Source organism: Helianthus annuus, chromosome 8 (assembly GCF_002127325.2).
Source record: "Helianthus annuus cultivar XRQ/B chromosome 8, HanXRQr2.0-SUNRISE, whole genome shotgun sequence".
Taxonomy (NCBI): Eukaryota; Viridiplantae; Streptophyta; class Magnoliopsida; order Asterales; family Asteraceae; genus Helianthus; species Helianthus annuus.
Window position 1 is genome coordinate 108,158,284 of NC_035440.2, and position 12,948 is coordinate 108,171,231.

General features: G+C 36.0%; 1 protein-coding gene across 4 annotated transcripts; it reads right to left on the minus strand.

Moving 5' to 3' along the window:
- Positions 1-1,237: 1,237 nt before the first annotated feature.
- LOC110873635 (uncharacterized methyltransferase C3H7.11) lies at positions 1,238-9,769 on the minus strand. 4 transcript variants are annotated; one of them, XM_022122605.2, is made up of 10 exons: positions 9,579-9,769; positions 7,993-8,161; positions 7,821-7,892; positions 7,026-7,130; positions 5,625-5,732; positions 5,449-5,520; positions 2,154-2,204; positions 2,000-2,062; positions 1,602-1,726; positions 1,238-1,525 (listed from the first exon to the last, which is right to left on the minus strand). In XM_022122605.2, exons 2-10 carry the CDS (start codon positions 8,131-8,133, stop codon positions 1,492-1,494), a joined length of 771 nt encoding a protein of 256 aa, XP_021978297.1. In that variant the 5' UTR covers positions 8,134-8,161; positions 9,579-9,769; the 3' UTR covers positions 1,238-1,491. The 4 variants fall into 4 exon arrangements, with proteins under 4 accessions (XP_021978297.1, XP_021978298.1, XP_021978302.1 ...); XM_022122606.2 differs by lacking the exon at positions 9,579-9,769 and having other exon boundaries at positions 7,833-7,892; positions 7,993-8,315; XM_022122610.2 differs by lacking the exons at positions 7,026-7,130; positions 9,579-9,769 and having other exon boundaries at positions 7,993-8,318.
- Positions 9,770-12,948: the final 3,179 nt, after the last annotated feature.

Below are 12,948 nucleotides of genomic sequence, written 5' to 3' on the forward strand. Positions count from 1 at the left end.
TGGAAATACAAAATATGCCAAATTTTCTTTCAAAACTATTGGAATGCAAAAAAATCTAGATTGTGATGTAGATCCATATTCCCAAGTAAAAATTGAACAATTAAATCATATGAATCTCACTTTGTCCTCTAGTAATTTTCTAAAAGTCGAAAGATCTTTACATAAGGATATGGACATGTGCTTTCACAAAAGAGACATCTTGTCACTTGTTAAGTCAGAAAAAGTAGACGGGTCTACTATTTACATCACCTATTACAATACTTTAAGCAGCGTTAACAGTTGTAAAAGTACAACAGGCAACTTAAGCCGGAAGCTACAATAAGGTGAGAAACTTGAAGCACGACACGTTCGGCCAGAAGCACCTATAACTCCACCATAAACATCTTTGATTGAGGACTAATAACGAAGTAGGTACGCAGACCTGGTCAAAATAACGAAGCATCCCAACATATCAGCTACTCGCATAGTCCAATAGCCAAGAAGCTAAGAAGCCAACAAGCAATAAGCTACAAGCTCAAAGCCACAAGCTTGAAGCTATAGGCTCGGAAGCCACAAACTTGGAGCTATAAGCTCGGAAGCCACAAGCTTGAAGATATAGGCTCGGAAGCTATAAGCTTGGAAGTTATAAGCTCAAGTCACAAGCTTGAAGGTATAGACTCGGAAGCTATAGGTTCGGAAGCTACAAGCTTGAAGGTATTGGCTCGGAAGCTATAAGCTATGAAGCTTGAAGCCAAAAACCTATAAGCCAGGAAGCGACTAGCCTGAAGAAGATAAGTAGGTACCCAAAAAAGATAGAACATATGACCAAGCCTTCCTTGGGCAGAGAACTACATATTGGGTGCCTCAGACACCTCAAAACATGTTTGCTTTATAAATAAAGACACGTTTATTTTTAAGCATCTATCAATAAAAAAGTCAAAGTTACCCATGGCATTATAGCCTAGTGGTATCTTGGTGGTGGGATAAGGCTTATGACCATTAGGTCATAGGTTCGATTCCCACAAAGGGGGGTTTTTCCCAGATTTATTGGGTTTCCTCCTGAATTGGTGTATAAGCATTATTGCCTAGTGGAGATGGATATGATCGGGTGGTTCTGCTGGTGGCACGATGATACTCCAGTGGTCCGTCAGTGATCCAAATTTGCCGTTCAAAAAAAAAAAAAAAAGTCAAAGTTAGCCTATGCTAGAAGCTACAAAAGCAGCCCATGTCAGAAGCCACTAAAACTGCTTGCCCATCATAGTCTTTAACAGCTTTGGTTTTTATTTACTATGAAATAATAGATATGAATACGTTTTAGTTCACATGTGACACAAGAATAGATTCAGTCCAGACCTTCATTGTCTCCCTGAAGAGCCCAAATCAATGTGTTATCAAATAAACTTTCCGATGACCCGCAGGACTAGAAACCAAGCTGTCAATTAACAGAAAAATCGCATTTTGGTGTCATTAATGCAGTGTGAGGATCATGTTTAGCAAAGTGCACGTAAACCATCAGGGTCGTCTGAAAACAGCTCGTATCCAACGCCTAAAATAGAAAAAAAAAATAGCGATCTAGATATAATTAATCCACCCATAAATAGTTAAAAAGTAGAAGAAAATACCTCTGCATGGTAATATTTCGAGCTCTGTTTATTATTTCTTTGTTATATGTATTCACGTCCACTACAACAAATCCAGCTCTTTCGAATAACCTTGACAAAAAATCTTCAGAGAAGTAGTACGAACACTGCAGATATGTATTTGACAATAACAATTGAAAATAAGTTCGAATTGGTTGATAAAAGAGAGAATTTAGTGAAATATTTTTGGATTTCAACGAAAGAGAAATGAGTTGGAACTCAAGCCGTATATGAAGGTTGAGATCTCCTTATTTAGGAATTTTATTTCTATAATACAAAAATATTATATACTTCATTTTATTTTTTGGTTCAGTCCAGTTACGATTCAGTGAGCGCTGATGATGAGAATGAAAACGAATACAACAACTCAGAATTCTTACAGTGCCATCTCCACGAAAATAGAAGTTCTCGCTGATAACTTGATTTTTGTTCATCAGCATTGTCTGCAAAACGGTCATAAAGATGGCGACTAAAATGGTAATATGAACGATATATAAAATCGAATAAGAAATTATACGAAGCTTGGAAGCTCACTTGAGCATAATCCCCAATAGCATAATCCCGAAAAAGAACATGACCGTTTGGCTGCATATATATGTCATCCACACATAAGGAATGTGGGTTACAAATATACTAGAATTACAAAGAAAGGAAAAATGTAAAGATAGGTACTACCTACGTCGCATAACAATTGTCCACAAACATAAACACACAATCCATTCATGATATCAAATGAACTGAAAAATTTTGTAAATTTCAATAATAAGTAAAATGGGAAAATTAGTCTCTATATATATATATATAGGGTGAGGTTCTAGAGTGAACACTAGTGTATTTGTCAACTGAGTGAACAAATCCTGGCCATTGATTTACATCATCAAATCGTAAAATACACTAGTGTATTTTCATCATCAAATCCTGGCCATTGATTTACACTTGTGTTTACACTTGTGTATTGATAATCAAGGACTAGGATTAGTTCACTAGTGTTCACAATCAAGGGGTTGTTCACAAATGAACCTAACCCTATACATATATAGGGTGGGGTTCTAGAGTGAACACTATTGTATTTGTGAACTGAGTGAACAAATCCTGGCCATTGGTTTACATCATCAAATCCTAGCCATTGATTTACACTTGTGTTTACACTTGTGTACTGATAATCAAGGGCTAGGATTAGTTCACTAGTGTGCACAATCAAGGGGGTTGTTCACAAATGAACCTAACCCTATATATATATATATATATATATATATATATATATATATATATAGTAAGGTTAACATACAAAAAGCCTTATCATACATCACGTAGGAGACAATGGTAACCGTTGGATCAGGGGTATAATCATGCATGGGACCACATAATCACGCATGAGACCACATAATCACGCATGGGACTATAATGACGCACGTTCTATGATAATAACGCACGTTATATTTTTTGTCATGTATGTTAATGTAGGTTAAGCCTTGAAGTACATTATACTTTCTATATATATATATATATATATATATATATATGTAGGATAGGGATATGGTAAAAAGTGTCTAAAATGTAAGAAGGGTAAGAAGTGTTTTAAACCATTGGATATTTGATCTAATGGTTGAGATCAATAGGGTATAAAATGTAAATTGTGTTTTAATTAGAAGGACCTTATGTAAAAATTGAAGGGCAATAGTGACTTTTCCAACGTTTCAAATATGGTAACCGTTTCAAAACCCCCATCAACTTCCTAAAGATTAGCGAATTATATGGTAACCGTCATCAATCTCCAAAAAATCAACGAATTTCTTCATACTTTATCATAAATAGATCTATAATCAGATTCATGGCGTGGTGTTTTAAAACAACTGGATAAATTGACTATGATTCAGGTCATGGTGTTTTATCCGGAGACATTGTTCATGTCGTGGTGTTTTAAACGCTTATGATTCAAGTCATGGTGTTTTATCTGGAGACATTGTTCATGACGTAGTGTTTTATCAATAGAAAACATTCCCAGATTTTAAAACACCATGACTATGATTCAAGTCATGATGTTTTATCTGGAGACATTGTTCATGGCGTGGTGTTTTAAAACATCTATGATTCAAGTCATGGTGTTTTATCAGGAGACATTGTTCATGGCGTGGTGTTTTATCAATACAAAAACATTCCCAGATTTTAAAACACCATTACTATGATTCAAGTCATGGTGTTTTATCTGTAGACATTGTTCATGGTGTGGTGTTTTAAACATCTATGATTCAAGTCATGGTGTTTTATATGGAGACATTGTATAATCAGATTCATGGCGTGGTGTTTTAAAATAACCGGATAAATTGACTATGATTCAAGATGGTCGGAGAAGATGATCTGAATCGGAGATGGAGATGAAACGATCAATCCCTAAAAATTCTCATCGCCAGTTTTTTTTTTCAGTTATATTGTAAATCAATTAAATGACAAAAATGTACAATTACTAATCTACCCTTTTGAATTAATTAAGAGGAGGGACACTTGTCATTCCAAGATTATTTCTTACACTTCTTACAAAAGATGGACTTTTTACAGGATCCTTTACCTATATATATATATATATATATATATATATATATATATATATATATATATATATATATATATATATATATAGAGTAAGGTTAACATACAAAAAGCCTTATCATACATCACGTAGGAGACAATGGTAACCGTTGGATCAGAGGTATAATCACGCATGGGACCACATAATTACACATGGGACCACATAATCACGCATGGGACCACATAATCACGCATGGGATTATAATCACGCACGTTCTATGATAATAACGCACGTTATATTTTTTGTCATGTATGTTAATGTAGGTTAAGCCTTGAAGTACATTATACTTTCTCTCTCTCTATATATATATATAGGGTAATGCTAGACAAAAAACCCTTAAATTTTTAGAAAACTCTGGAAACTCAAATCTCCCCCCATTTTTACCCAACCTCCCGACATTTTTTTTTTGAAAAAAATAACACATGTAATATACATGTTTTAAAGTGTTTTGGGCAAAAAAAAACAAAAAAGCGCTGAAGGGATTTTTTTTTAAAAAATAAACAAATTTCAGCAATGTCCGGTTGCCTAACATGTGTTAGGCACAAAAGACAGAAATTGCTGAAAATTTTTTTTTTTTAAATCATCCCTTCGGCGCTTTTTTGATTTTTTTGGCCCAAAACTCTTAAAAACATGTATATTACATGTGTTATTTTTTTCAAAAAAAAAAATGTCGGGAGGTTGGGTTTTCTAGGGTTTTTTATATATATAGGGTTTTCTATATAGCCCTACCCTATATATATATATATATATATATATATATATAGAAAAAGTGTATCGTACATTATGGCTTAACGTACTTCACGTACGACAACGTGCGTGATTTGTTCTATAACATGCGTGATTAATGTTTTCAATGTGCGTGATTATTGTGTTTCAACATGCGTGATTTTGGATTTTTGAGTTATAACGTGCGTGATTTTAAAATGAACGTGCGTAATTACTTGTCGTACGTGATGTACGTTAAGCTGTAATGTACGTTAACCTTCCTCTATATATATACACACACACACACACACACACACATATATACACATATATATATATATACATATAAATATCAATGAGGACAACTATTTTAGGACGGAGGGAGTAACTAACCAAAGCAAATCGCGGCCGGTTCAACTAAATAGTTAGTTTATATACAATTTCTAAACCGTAGTCTGGTTAGACCAGCAAAAGCGAACTAAGGACCGAACCGTTTTAAGAGTTCATAAACGCCAACAAAAGTTTTGTGAGAGTGACCTTTAATACAAGTCCAAGGTTTTGTATAATAATTGGCATCTTCTCTGGAGAAACCGCAGATAATGTGAAAACCTGCTTACAATTTTCAAGTGCTTATCAAGATTTTCTAAAATTCTCAATAGTCCATAATAAAAATAGAGAAAAAAAAACCTTGAACTTGTAAGGTCCATGCTTACCAATGTGACAATATCGACAGATGCAGGCATAATATGATCACAAAGATTTTCTTCAGCAATATTGCAAACAAAAACATTAATTTGATCTTTGCGAAAATTTGGATGTGACTGCATTTGAATAAAATCCAAAGTTAGTAACAGATTCATATTGCTTCTGAGTAAGAGCGTAAACGAGCCGAGCGGCCCGCGAGCTACTCGAGATCGGCTCGAGAAAAAGCTCGAAACGAGCCGAGCCTTATCGAGCCCGAGCCAAGCATGAGCCTAAATAAAGCTCGTTTATTTATCGAGCCCGAGCTCGAGCCTAGCATGTGAAGCTCGTTAGGCTCGTCAAGCCTTATCGAGCTTTAGCTTAATATTAGTTTTTATTAATATTTAATAACATTTACCGTTTATTTAAAGTTGTCTACTGAACGAGACGAGCCGAGCCGAGCTTATTTAAATTTGTTTACGAGCCGAGCTCGAACCTAAAAATAAGCTTGTTTAGTAAATGAGCCCGAGCTTCACTTATCGAGCCCACGATCCTAAAGAAGTCTATTATGCATATTATTTTTATTTAATATATAATAAACGAGCCGAGCTCGAGCTTGAGAAACTATCAATAAGCCAAGCTTGAGCTTTGAAAACAAAGCTCAAACCGAGCCGAGCTCAAGCCCTCATAAGTTAATCGAGCTCGATCTTGAGCTTGGTCAAGCTCGGGCTCGGCTCGGCTCGTTTGCACCCCAACTTCTGAGTTCTGATGGTGAGAATTTATCTAGAGGAGGAGATTTTGACCCATATAACTCGACCTACATACAGCATTACTACTACCTGTTAAGTTGTTTTTATTAAAATATTTATAATATTCTTGGTTTTAAAAAGCGTGCCTGAGGCGCGAGGCGCACTAAGGCGCAGCTTCTGAGGCTTTTTCACTCAGCGCCTTGTGTAACTACAAGAAGCGCCCAAAAGGCGCAGATTTTTGGGTTTTTTGGGGGGCTTTTTGGCTTGAGGCGCGCGCCTTATATATCTGAGGCGTTTTTCTGCAGAAAAAAGTTGTACCTTGGGTTTTTTGACTTGTACATGTAAGTAAAATTGTATAAAAGCCTTATTTATAGCTATATATAGGATAAAGGAAGTTAAAAACTAAGGGATATGTATCGGATATATAAAAAAATTATATAAACACCTTGCGCCTCGGGTACGCCCACTGCTTTTGTGCTTCGCGCCTCAATTTTAGACCTCGTCGCTTTTGTGCGCCTATCGCTTTTTAAAAAGATAATATTGTAATGAGAATAGTGTAGTTTCTGTAATCATAACTAACACACATTACTAATTTTTCTAAATTCTAAAAGGATGGACAAAAAGTGTTTTTGAGGGACAGACCAACTCCAACTGCTGCCACCTCCAGAGAGAACAACAACATACCTTAACAAGTGTGACAGCATGATGTGAGAAATCACAAGCATGAATATAAAGTTGAGGATATTTCTTGGCAAGAGGAAATATTGTGTTGCCAGCTCCACAACCTGCCTGCACAGTCGCGGAATACTTTCTATAAGCATGGGCGGCCTTTACGGTGTGCGGAGAGGACCATAGTTGTCAATAGCGGCCATAGCGATCGCTATCGCGCGCTACATAGCGAAGCGATGTAGTGTCGCTATTAGGGTTATAGCGACTGATAGTGAGAATGTCGACAAATTTTTTTGATATAAATAGCAATTAGATATAGCTATAAAATAGCTGGATAATAGGTTTTTGTTAAATATACATGTAAAATAGCATATATATATACCAGGGTATTTCGATATAATATACATATAAAAATTTTCAAAATTCTTTTTCTAGTGTATCGCTATTTTATAAATAGCGGCCGCTATTTGTCGTTATTCGCTATTTAGCATATAGGTCCCTTGTCGCTATTAACAACTATGGGGAGGACCACCGCACAGGGCCCGTGGGGGCATGCGTTTAAAAAAAAAATCCAACATATATTTGTTTTTTTTTAAATACTATACCCATACCAATTCCAATATAGCCCATTTACAAATCAATTTTTATGGTTTAGAAGTTAGCCCATTGGCATTAGTTCTAGTGAACCCATTTATATTTATAGTAATTGCAATGTTTATCGTTAAGGCAATAAGGGGCACATTTTTTCGAGCTTGAACAACAGGGTAGATGAATATATATCTAAGTGGTGAAATGAATTATGAATGGAACCTCTAAGAGGACCTTTGGATGACAAAAGTAATGCCCCCAATCCTTCTCCAGGTAATGTCGATCCTTGAAAAACTGCAACCAATTACATCATAAACTGACTGAAATACTTACTTGCACAAATGATATTTGTTCCAAACTCAATAATCAATTTCAAATTAACTATTTTCGAAACCTTGTTTTGATGGCGCTTGTAGAACTTTTCCCATTGCTTTCTATCTTCCTCCACGCCGTTATAACACCGTAATTTCACGGCGCTGGGACGCCGTTTACGGTTGTAAGGTACCAACGGCGTCACGGAAATGGCGGCCGCCATGGAAATCTACTTCATTTGGGCTAAACTACTGCTTGAACAGAAGAAACACCAAATTTCATTAGCACCCCCTCTGCTTTGATGTTACACCCTTTTTATCATGTTTTGTAGATTAACAAGTGGGATTTCCCAAACTTTTTAGATTGTTTTCAATCGCTATTGGTTTGATTCGCTATATAATCAGTTTGATTTGTATTAGTGTATGTATTAAGAGATATGCCCAACAGACATGTGTTTTACACTAATGTGAAACTACAAAAAACGAATATTGGTAATGGTACTAATATCAATGTTGTTTCGTCGGGATCTCTTCGATTTGTTACTGAGCCGGTACTCGTTATAGCTTATACCGCCACGTCGAAACACATGTAAAATGAATACGGTACCGGTACCGGTTTGGTTTGGTTTGGTTTGGTTTGGATGACATCAGTTTGGTTCTAAAATTGAACAATTAAATCATGTGAATCTCACTTTATCCTCTAGTAATTTTCTAAAGATTTAATTGCCCAGATGGTCACTGTGGTTTCACTTTTTTCATGTTTAGTCCCCATCTTTTGAAATAGCATGTATGCTCTCTGTGGTTTGCTCGGTTGTTACTCGGATAGTCCCCTGACTAGATGGTGGTTAATTTTTCTAGTTAAGTTGATGAGAAATGACTATATTACCCTCCCCACTCACCCACTCTCTTCTCCGTCCATTTTCTTCTCCACCTCCGATAAAAAATCCAAAGCCCGTACCCCCAACCCGGCACCACATCCACCGCCTCCTGCACCGTCACATAGTCACACCCACCACCCTTACACACCGTCACATCCGCCTTCAACCCCACGGGAACCCCAAGTTAATTTTGAACAGAGGAGAAAGACTCAGGCTAGTTCAATATGGCCCTATGCGTCTAATATCATCCCCGTTCCCTACCGGTGAGGTGGAGACTAGCGACTACTCGGGATTAATCGGATCGGGTTTTTTATTTGTAATTTTCAGTTTTATGTATGCATACACATTTTTATATGTTAATATTTTAAGTGGCTAGGTTTTAACTCTTACTCAGCTCATTTTTTTAACTATACAAGATTAATCGTTGGAATTCACATGGTTTGGTTGGAAACTGGCCGGAATCAAAAGGTTTTGGCCAAAATATACAGGTTTTTTGCTGGAATCGCCGATTTTTGCCTGGCTGACTAGGTCCGACTAGCAATTAATGGACTGATTAACGAAAAATTACTCAGTTAGTGACTGACTAGCGATTAATCGCCGACTAGTCGTCGTCTAGTCGCGATTTTTACAACACTATTTACAAGACATCTACTACTTTAAGTAGCGTTAACAATAAGGTGAGAAACTTGAAGCACGACAACTTTAGCCAAAAGCACCTATAACTCTGCCATAAACATCTTTGATATAAACATCTTTGATCGAGGACTAATAACGAAAGTAGGTACGCAAACCTGGTTAAAATAACGAAGCATCCAACATATCAGCTTCTTCTGGTATAGTCCAATAGCCAAGAAGCTAAGAAGACAACAAGCAATAAGCTAAAACCACAAGCTTGAATCTATAGGCTCGGAAGCTACAAACTTGGAGCTATAAGCTCGGAAGCCACAAGCTTGAAGATATAGGCTCAGAAGCTATAAACTTAGAAGCTATAATCTCAAAGTCACAAGCTATAAACTTGGAAGCAACTGGTTCGGAAGCTAACCTATATATTTGGAATTCTAATATTTTCAAAATAAATATTCTATGGTGGGTCACTATTGGGGTTGGTTTAAATCAAAATATGTTAGTTAAGTTGTGAATATATTTTATGTAAAAATGGCCATTTAAGTCAACTGGATTCAGAATGCCAAATGAGTAAATTTATTAGTCCAAGTGGCCGGTATTAGTTTCAGTTAATCATTTTGAACTTACTTAGATGTGTTGAAAGTTTTAAAAAGTGCAACTGGAAGTGATAGAACTTCAAATAGTAAGTTTTATACATATAGAGGCGGTTTAAAAAAAAGATGCCTAAATTCATTTCTAGGTGTTGGGATGTGGTCAAATAGGTACCAAATATTCAAACTAAGTTTAATTAGAGTTGAGTTATTGATATGGTCGCATGTGTGTATTAAACTAAAAGGGTTATCAAGTTAGACCTTTTTTATAAGTCTATGTAATGTTGTGAACATTACAATCGTCATGTGTTCAAATTTTGATTTTTTGGAGAGTGTATTGAAAAATATTGTAAAAGAGTTATATATAAAACAAAGAGTAAATTTCTGTTTTCGTCCCTAAGATTTGTCCATTTTAACTAGTTTAGTCCAAAAATCTGACTTATAACAAAACCATCCCTAAGGTTTGTATTTCTTCACGCTTTTCATCCCTAAGGTTTGCATTTCTTAACGCTTTTCATCCCTAATAATTAAACGAAAAAGCACCATTAGGGATGAAAAGCGTTAAGAAATGCAAACTTCGGGGCTGGATTTGTTATAAATTAGATTTTTGGACTAAAATAGTTAAAAAAAGGTTTACTAAAATGTATGTGTTACATAATATAGTTTATTGATTTCTTATTTACTAATAATGACTATGATAAAATATAGAAATTGGATTTCCTGTTCTAACAATATGTTAGTATATAAGCAAATGTTAATAATCAAGAAATCATAAGAGTTTTGAACAATTATTATCATTATCATTAAGTTTAAAGTACAATAATCAATATTCAATAAATCAAGAATCACAAAATTCTGTGTTGTGAGAAATCAATTTTTTTTAAAGGTAAAATTTTATAAATAGGCAGCCTGGCACCAAAAACCACCAGAACCGCACCCAAAACTATAACATATACAACGGGGATTTACACCATTCTATCCATTCAATATTACAATGCTTCGATCTATTTTTTAACCAAAAGAAACCGAGTGACCTAACCTCCCCAAAAATCTCTTCCCAACTACTCTCCTTACTCGAAAAAAACTTCGCATTCCTCGCTTTCCAAATGCACCAACAGGCAACAAAGATGAGCCGCCGAATAACCTCTTTATAGTTCTTATTTCCTGGACAATCCTTATGATGCTCCACAATATCACCAAAAGAAAACGCATAGATGGAAGGAATATTCGCCCACTCACTTAACCGATTCCACACCCTCATGGATTTCTCACAAGCCGTGAACAAGTGATCCACCGATTCGACCGCTTCCCCACATAGAACACAATCGACCGAATCAATACGGATATTACGCCTAACTAGAGCTTGTCTAGTTGGGATCCGATCAAGCAAAGATCTCCACACAAAAATATTGCATTTCTCAGGCACCCAACTACACTTACTGTAACACCCCAACCCGGAAGGGCTGACGTGTCACAATAACGGTAACATAAACAAAAGTCATAATTCCATTTATTTATTTGATAAGGATACAACCACACGACCATTAAAATTAAGATTAATATACAAGCGGAGACATTCATCTTAGTTAACTAACATCTTCAGATTTATTCCTAGGCTTTATTCTTCTCTCTTTTCCCCTCCCAAAATAATCTGTGGACCTGTATATACAAAAAGTTTACGGAATGAGCCGAATGCTCAGTACGGAATTTTAGGCTCAAATAACAAATAATGCTTCATATGAAATCTTATCCGGATGGAACTTTAGGCGAAAATGATATGATGCAAGAACAAAATTTCATAATCATATCTTACGGATGTACCCATGAGCAAACTTAAAACGTGACAATACACAGGTAGCTACTCCTGCATAATTATCACATGAGATGGCGAATTGGCATACCCGTTATCCACCTCCTTATACTTATACTTAAACTCTAGGATCGATCCATACGCCTCCTAATAGCTTTATGTACCACACTTGTACTTAAGAGACGCCGTGAACTAATCTCTCCGTCACGGATGGAGCACATGATGTTGATGCCACAACAACATGCTCGTGGGACACTCCACGAGAAGCGATACTCAGGGTATCAGAGTACAAATGGTCTTATTCACATAACTTATAAAACTTATTTTCATAACAAAACGGAACATATATCGGAACATGCGATAATGAGTGTAACAACATAATACTATCGCATGACATGAAAACTAAATCAATTGATAGGAATCGAACGGACTGTCAAATGAATCGATAATCAAAGACGTGAGGAGTTTTTAACAGATATAGTAATTTAGTGGTTTTATAACAATTTGAATATGAAGCAATAAAGAGTGGGGTAAGGATCCGTACCTTAATAACTCCAAAGTGAAGCTACCTTATGCTAATATTTTAAATTTATATGGGCAGAGTTTAGACTACTGATTAATCTTTTAACCTAATTTCACAATAATGCACACAAAACAGAGTTAGTGATCAATACAACGATTACGATAATTCCCCGAGATCAATTTGGACAATGAATGTCCAAGTGCAATACTTCGGCTCATTTATCAAAATGACAAACGATAAAGTACAGTACTTCGGCTCGTATATCGAATCATCGACAACGATAAAGTACACTGCTTCGGCTCAGTCATCGGATTACCGATGATAGATGAAGCATAACCCAAATATGGGCAGCACTTAGATATTCTTTGGGATATATTGATTCCGGACAATGAATCGTAATAGCGATCGAGTAATTACCCTGATTGCGGCAGCACCTCGATAATAGTGTGTGTGTTAATTGAAGTAAAACGACGATAACTCTGTGTATATTGTGAGTTTTTCCGTCGATTTTGTGCCAGAAATCAAGTCCCAGACTCCTCTATTTATACCCGAATTTTGACACCGTCGCGTAGCGCGAGGGGTATCACTTGTAGGCGTCGCGCTACGCTATTGGT

Excerpts from the sequence above, each read along its gene's own strand:
- LOC110873635 (XM_022122605.2), bottom strand. The coding sequence starts at position 8,133 with ATGGCGGCCGCCATTTCCGTGACGCCGTTGGTACCTTACAACCGTAAA. Across the intron at positions 7,131-7,820 it reads ATCCAAAGGTCCTCTTAGAG|GCAGGTTGTGGAGCTGGCAA; the intron begins GTTCCATTCATA and ends GCGACTGTGCAG. Across the intron at positions 1,727-1,999 it reads ATTTTCGTGGAGATGGCACT|TGTTCGTACTACTTCTCTGA; the intron begins GTAAGAATTCTG and ends ACATATCTGCAG.